Source organism: Salvelinus alpinus, chromosome 25 (genome assembly GCF_045679555.1).
Source record: "Salvelinus alpinus chromosome 25, SLU_Salpinus.1, whole genome shotgun sequence".
Lineage (NCBI taxonomy): Eukaryota > Metazoa > Chordata > Actinopteri > Salmoniformes > Salmonidae > Salvelinus > Salvelinus alpinus.
This window is the reverse complement of record NC_092110.1, coordinates 32,623,145-32,630,030: the sequence shown is the minus strand read 5'-3', so window position 1 is coordinate 32,630,030 and position 6,886 is coordinate 32,623,145. Positions and strand designations below refer to the sequence as shown.

Here is a 6,886-nt window from a genome sequence, read left to right as displayed (position 1 = left end):
TTATCTGAACAGGTCTCAATGTAAAAACTAATGTCAGCCCCGGTCAGGTATCACTACTTTATCTGAACAGGTCTCAATGTAAAAACTAATGTCGGCCCAGGCAGGTATCACTACTTTATCTGAACAGGTCTCAATGTAAAAACTAATGTCAGCCCCGGTCAGGTATCACTACTTTATCTGAACAGGTCTCAATGTAAAAACTAATATCAGTCCCGGTCAGGTATCACTACTTTATCTGAACAGGTCTCAATGTAAAAACTAATATCAGCCCCGGTCAGGTATCACTACTTTATCTGAACAGGTCTCAATGTAAAAACTAATATCAGCCCCGGTCAGGTATCACTACTTTATCTGAACAGGTCTCAATGTAAAAACTAATATCAGCCCCGGTCAGGTATCACTACTTTATCTGAACAGGTCTCAATGTAAAAACTAATGTCGGCCCAGGCAGGTATCACTACTTTATCTGAACAGGTCTCAATGTAAAAACTAATATCAGTCCCGGTCAGGTATCACTACTTTATCTGAACAGGTCTCAATGTAAAAACTAATGTCAGCCCCGGTCAGGTATCACTACTTTATCTGAACAGGTCTCAATGTAAAAACTAATATCAGTCCCGGTCAGGTATCACTACTTTATCTGAACAGGTCTCAATGTAAAAACTAATGTCAGCCCCGGTCAGGTATCACTACTTTATCTGAACAGGTCTCAATGTAAAAACTAATGTCGGCCCAGGCAGGTATCACTACTTTATCTGAACAGGTCTCAATGTAAAAACTAATGTCAGCCCCGGTCAGGTATCACTACTTTATCTGAACAGGTCTCAATGTAAAAACTAATATCAGCCCCGGTCAGGTATCACTACTTTATCTGAACAGGTCTCAATGTAAAAACTAATATCAGCCCCGGTCAGGTATCACTACTTTATCTGAACAGGTCTCAATGTAAAAACTAATATCAGCCCCTGTCAGGTATCACTACTTTATCTGAACAGGTCTCAATGTAAAAACTAATATCAGTCCCGGTCAGGTATCACTACTTTATCTGAACAGGTCTCAATGTAAAAACTAATGTCAGCCCCGGTCAGGTATCACTACTTTATCTGAACAGGTCTCAATGTAAAAACTAATATCAGTCCCGGTCAGGTATCAATACTTTATCTGAACAGGTCTCAATGTAAAAACTAATGTCAGCCCCGGTCAGGTATCACTACTTTATCTGAACAGGTCTCAATGTAAAAACTAATGTCGGCCCAGGCAGGTATCACTACTTTATCTGAACAGGTCTCAATGTAAAAACTAATGTCAGCCCCGGTCAGGTATCACTACTTTATCTGAACACGTCTCAATGTAAAAACTAATGTCAGCCCCTGTCAGGTATCACTAAGCCCTGAGGTGATAACAATCAGCGAGAGTCCTCCTGTGCCCCTTTCATCCTCCTCAAGAGCCACTCTAAATAACACCAGGTTACCACGGATGGGCTGACTGACGACTGACTCATACACACTCTCCGTGCTGCGACTGGCCTAGCTTCCCTTATAGCTGTCATAAAAATCCCCTTTAAATCATCCTAGCTTGCCGCCAGAGAGCTACAGGAGTTACTGCTACAAACATCCCTAGTCAGTTGCACAGTAATATCTATGATAGCCATGGATCCTGTATGGGGAAACGGTGGCGGGTCGTGAGTGGTGAGTGTTGTGTGGTGGGTGGTGAACGGAGGGAGGTGATTGGTGGGTGGTGGTTGGTGATTGGTGGGTGGTGGTTGGTGAGTGGTGGTTGGTGAGGGGCGGGTGGTGGTTTAGTGGGTGGTGGTTGGTGAGTGGCGGGTGGTGGTTTAGTGGGTGGTGGTTGGTGAGGTGCGGGTGGTGGTGGTGGTTTAGTGGGTGGTGGTTGGTGAGTGGCGGGTGGTGGTTTAGTGGGTGGTGGTTGGTGAGGGGCGGGTGGTGGTTTAGTGGGTGGTGGTTGGTGAGGGGCGGGTGGTGGTTTAGTGGGTGGTGGTTGGTGGTTGGTGAGGGGCGGGTGGGGGTTTAGTGGGTGGTGGTTGGTGAGGTGCGGGTGGTGGTGGTGGTTTAGTGGGTGGTGGTTGGTGAGGGGCGGGTGGTGGTTTAGTGGGTGGTGGTTGGTGAGGGGCGGGTGATGGTTTAGTGGGTGGTGGTTGGTGAGGGGCGGGTGGTGGTTTAGTGGGCGGTGGTTGGTGAGGGGCGGGTGGTGGTTTAGTGGGTGGTGGTTGGTGAGGTGCGGGTGGTGGTGGTGGTTTAGTGGGTGGTGGTTGGTGAGGGGCGGGTGGTGGTTTAGTGGGTGGTGGTTGGTGAGGGGCGGGTGGTGGTTTAGTGGGCGGTGGTTGGTGAGTGGTGGGTGGTGGTTTAGTGGGTGGTGGTTGGTGAGGGGCGGATGGTGGTTTAGTGGGTGGTGGTTGGTGAGGGGCGGGTGGTGGTTTAGTGGGTGGTGGTTGGTAAGAGGTGGCTGGTGAGTGGTGGGTGGTGGTGAGTTGTAGTTGGTGATTGGTGGTTGGTGGGTGGTGGGTGGTGGGGGCTGGGTGGTGGAAGATGAGTTGTAGTTGGTGATTGGTGGGTGATGGGTGGTGGTTGGTGGGTGATGGGGGTGTTGTAGTTGGTGGGTGGTGATTGGTGGGTGCTGGGTGATGGGTGATGGGAGTGAGTTGTAGTTGGTGATTGGTGGGTGCTGGGTGATGGGTGGTTGAGTTGTGGGTGGTGGGAGAGTTCCAAACCGTTCTGCCAAGAACAGGTTGTTTTCACTTTTCCCCTTCCCACTCAGTCTAAGCAAAATTCTTGCATGAGAAATGGAACTTCACTAAGAAGCTATTTTTGTAATTGTTTTCAATTTTTATTGAAAATAATCACATGGTCGGTGGGTGGTAGGTGGTGGGTGGTAAATGGTGGGTGGTGAGTGGTCATTAGTGGGTGGTGGGTAGTGGGTGGTGAGTGGTGGTTGGTGAGCAGTGGTTGGTGGGTGCTGGGCGGTGAGTGGTGGGTGGCAGGGAGAGTTCCAAACCTCTCTGCCAATAACAGCTAGTTTTCAGTTTTCCCCTCCCCACTCAGATTACTCCAAGACAGTCCTAGCAAAATTCTTGCTTGAGAAGCAATTTTTAATATTTTAATTGAAAACAATCACAGTTTGGTACTTAATTGTTAAAGAGAAATTATTTGATATTGAGATAAAAACGGCTGCATTAGACCTTTAATACGGCTAATTAAATGTTTTAATGAAATGTTTTAATCAAGGATTGTGTCAGTATTGATCCCTATCTGTGGCTGGGGAGAGAGTTAGCCCTCTCCTGATTATTCCTGCTCCGCCAGAGCTGTCACTCTCCACTCTCTCAACGCAGTCATCCCATCAGCCCCTGCTGCTGCTGCCGCACGCCGCCGGGTGGGAGGACCAGTAAAAATAGCGAGCTGAAGTCATCCTCCGACTTAGTCACTTGCCGACTTCTATTGACACATCCATTATTTGATTAAATAATTACCTAAGTGCCATAAGCAGCTCTGATTGAGACATTGGCTGTTGAATGCGGTGGTCACCTCCTTGGGTATGATTAGCTCAGTTTTGCATGCCAGGCAGACCTGCTCTCTCTCCATCTGTCTGTCCTGATTTCTTGTTGATCTATATGCCTCCTCTAGATCTGACTTGACTGGGGGGGGGGGGGGGGGTTGTGTGTGGATGCAGACAGACACACACATACATACACACAAACACACACCCACACACACACCCACACACATTCCGGATCCTGTCACTGGGGTCACATACCCACCTCTCGCACCGAGCCTCCTCTGCCCTCCTGACCCCTTGACAGGTACATGGTGGAAGGAGAGAGTGGAAGGAGAGACCGTGAGAGCAGGTCTACATCTCAGAGATGTGGCTTCTCCATACTGTAGATACCTGTCTACTCCTCCTGATTCCTCCTGGCTCCTGGGGACGTCTCCGCCTCCAGCCTGCCTCTCCCAGGAAGGCATAACTCTCTTTTGTTTAGGAAGTGAGGTGTGTCTGGAGAGCTCTCTGCATCTGTCTGGGATGGAAACAGGAGACCAAAAGGTCAAGCCTGGGACCACTTCTATCATGCATTATGGATGACGACTGGCATGTGATTGAATATTTACATTTGTCTGAAGGTGATGCAAATAGAGAAAGAAACTCAAGTTGAGACAGCGAGATCTGTGTTTGTCCATCAAGAAAGGCTCCCTCACAAACAGTTAGGCATCGTGCCAATCCTGAACATTAAAATAATCATGATTAGTACACTAAGTGAATCATTTGCATGGAAGCACTGATTTGATCAAGATCCCAAAATATGTCACAAGTGTAGTAGTTGATCATATTCATGGTTTAATCACAATAATGTTGAACATTCGTTTTAGGACAGATGCCCGACTAAGTGTTCTTCTCTATGCATTGTCAGTGGGCGCTGATGAAGATTTGATCTAAAGTGCATTACATTGGCTTGGAAACACAATGACATTTCAAAAGGAGGCAGATAGATGTAGAGATGCTGTTTATAGATGTTTGTTTATTGTCACATACTCCGGATAGCTGCAGTGAAATGTGTTGTTTTACAGGGTCAGCCAGAGTAGTACAGCACCCTTGGAGAAAATTAGGGCTAAGTGCTTTGCTCAAGGGCACATCTTTTTCACCTTGTCAGCCCAGGTATTCGCACCAGTGACCTAACCACTAGGCTAATTAATAGGTAGGAAAACCTTTTCACAGGAAAACCTGTGATGTCACCACATTGACATTAGATGCAGTATAATCTTTAATTATTTGTTATTCTCATCTTTTATTTATTTTTTGGTATTTTCTTAAAAATGCATTGTCAGTTAAGGGCTTGTAAGTAAGCCTTTGACTGTAAGGTCTACACCTGTTTTTGATTTTATTTGAATTTTAGCTAGCTAGTGTTAACATTGCTAGCTATTTTTGACAAACTTTGCAAGTTAATGGCAACATTAAACCTGACCACATCATAATATGGCAAAGTTGTTTCCTACTAATTATTTGCCTACTTTATCAGTGTCATCTTATTTCCAAGCCACTATTGTTTAATTTAGACGAAACAGTCAGCCTCCATTTAGAATGACTGGACATCCGTCTACTTTTGGCCATCAATATGACTGCGGTGTGTGTAGAATGTTGATAACAAGAGGTGCAACTCATAAATACTATGACTACAAACACCAGGATGCTTTGTCCTTCACAATAGTCATACAACCTTCTGCTTTTCAGCCAGATCAACATGTTTTTCTTCTCACCCCTCCCAGATGGATCCTATATGGATCCTAGGCCTACACTATACCTCCTCTCCTCTCCAGTGTCTGTTGGACCTTTGGAGGAGCCCTGAAACAACATGTCATAGAGGAATATTAACAATCTGCTCTCACAAAGCAGCGTTAAAAGCTTTGGGGGGCGATCCCCGTGAACTCTTCCAACACTTCCAGGTATATAATTAAAAGGTTGTTTCTAATTTCTATGAGAGTAAATTGCTGCGGGTGAATCCATTGTTAAATCATGGCCGGTGGCGTTGCCCCTGGAGATAGAGATGAATTAGAGTGGGTTGGACAGTCACTTGATAATTTTGACAATGGGGTTCAGGCGATCGTCCATCACTCAAGCAGCATACATGAAAGTTTTGACAGGTAGAGGTCAAGGCAATGTGGCAGAAGCCAAAGGAGATGGATGCTTTAATTTGGGTAATGAAGAGTTAACCGTCTTGGGAGTGCGAAGAGGAGCGGTAAATGGACGAGCCATCCCATATTAAAAAAGTCTGATTTAAATCCTCTCTGTCTAAATGGGGAGCCATCGGAACACAATTCAGTGATTGACAACGAAGCCCTTCGACATAATTCCCAGCAGACAGTTCACTTAAGTTCCATCCCTTGTTAATCTCAAATATAATGAATTGCAAAACTAAGGTTAAACGTGCCAGCGTGAATTCATTATCGCTAATAGATTAGTCCGTAAGATGATTTACTGTAACTCTTTTTCATTAACGGTGAATGGGCTCTTTGATTTAACGGAGATCCTCCAGGCCTGTCCGTTCCAACCATCAATCTCTCGGCTGTGGTCATAGTCCTCCTTTATGTGACCCATCTTCGCTTCACTACAGAGATGAAGAATGAATATATGTTGGAGCTCATGACCCTGCTGGAAAAATTACTATTCTGTTTGGAGTGCGCCGAACAAAAACCTCAGAAAATTATATTCATCCCGGCCTGTCATTCAAGTTCATCCTTGACCCCAGTCTTATTGTTCTGGGCTTAATGGTTAGCCGCTAGCCAAGATAGCGCTTAATGCCTTCTGTCAACCAGCAAAGAACCTCACTGTCTTTAAACACCAGGGGGATGATATCTGCATACCGTATTGATAGACATACTAACATTTAAATGCATGTACATACCTATACCTTCGTACCTTGTTCATTACTGAAAGTATAGGCACCTTGGCGTTTTATTCTTTATTCTTTTCAGTAAGAATCCCCCAAAATATAGCTCTGAGTGCTTCGCTGTATAACATTACTGGTACTTTATGGCTGAGGCTTGGAGAGGAATACTTAGAGGAATGTCATACATATGTCACCCTATTAACGGTATACAGCTCCAAGCACTGTCGCTTATACCCAATTTGCTTGACTGAAAATTGCATATAGAAATTGCATTAACTTATCGCCATTTGCACTCTGTGTGTGTACCAGTGTGCATACAGTATGAATGTGTACGTTGTGCTTATATGTGAGCTTTGTAAGGCTGCCAGCGAAAGGAGACGGCTGCTGTCTCCATGTGATGTAATGACTGACAGTTTGGTCACATGGTCTAATGACAGGTTTTAAAGCTGGGGCTACTACTAATTGGGGTGATGTGTCCATCCCATGTCCCCCCAA

The 6,886-nt window shown here is 45.4% G+C and overlaps 1 protein-coding gene across 1 annotated transcript; it reads right to left on the bottom strand.

Moving 5' to 3' along the window:
* Positions 1-1,638: 1,638 nt before the first annotated feature.
* LOC139553100 (uncharacterized) lies at positions 1,639-6,099 on the bottom strand. Its single transcript, XM_071365053.1, has 2 exons — positions 5,981-6,099; positions 1,639-2,776 (listed from the first exon to the last, which is right to left on the bottom strand). Exons 1-2 carry the CDS (start codon positions 6,097-6,099, stop codon positions 1,639-1,641), a joined length of 1,257 nt encoding a protein of 418 aa, XP_071221154.1.
* Positions 6,100-6,886: the final 787 nt, after the last annotated feature.

What these genes read in the sequence shown, in the direction of transcription:
- LOC139553100 (XM_071365053.1), bottom strand. Translation starts at nt 6,099, where the DNA reads ATGGGTCACATAAAGGAGGACTATGACCACAGCCGAGAGATTGATGGT. An exon ending in GTTAATGAAAAAGAGTTACA is followed by an intron (nt 2,777 to 5,980) that starts GTAAATCATCTT and finishes AATTTTGCTTAG; the next exon opens with ACTGAGTGGGAAGGGGAAAA.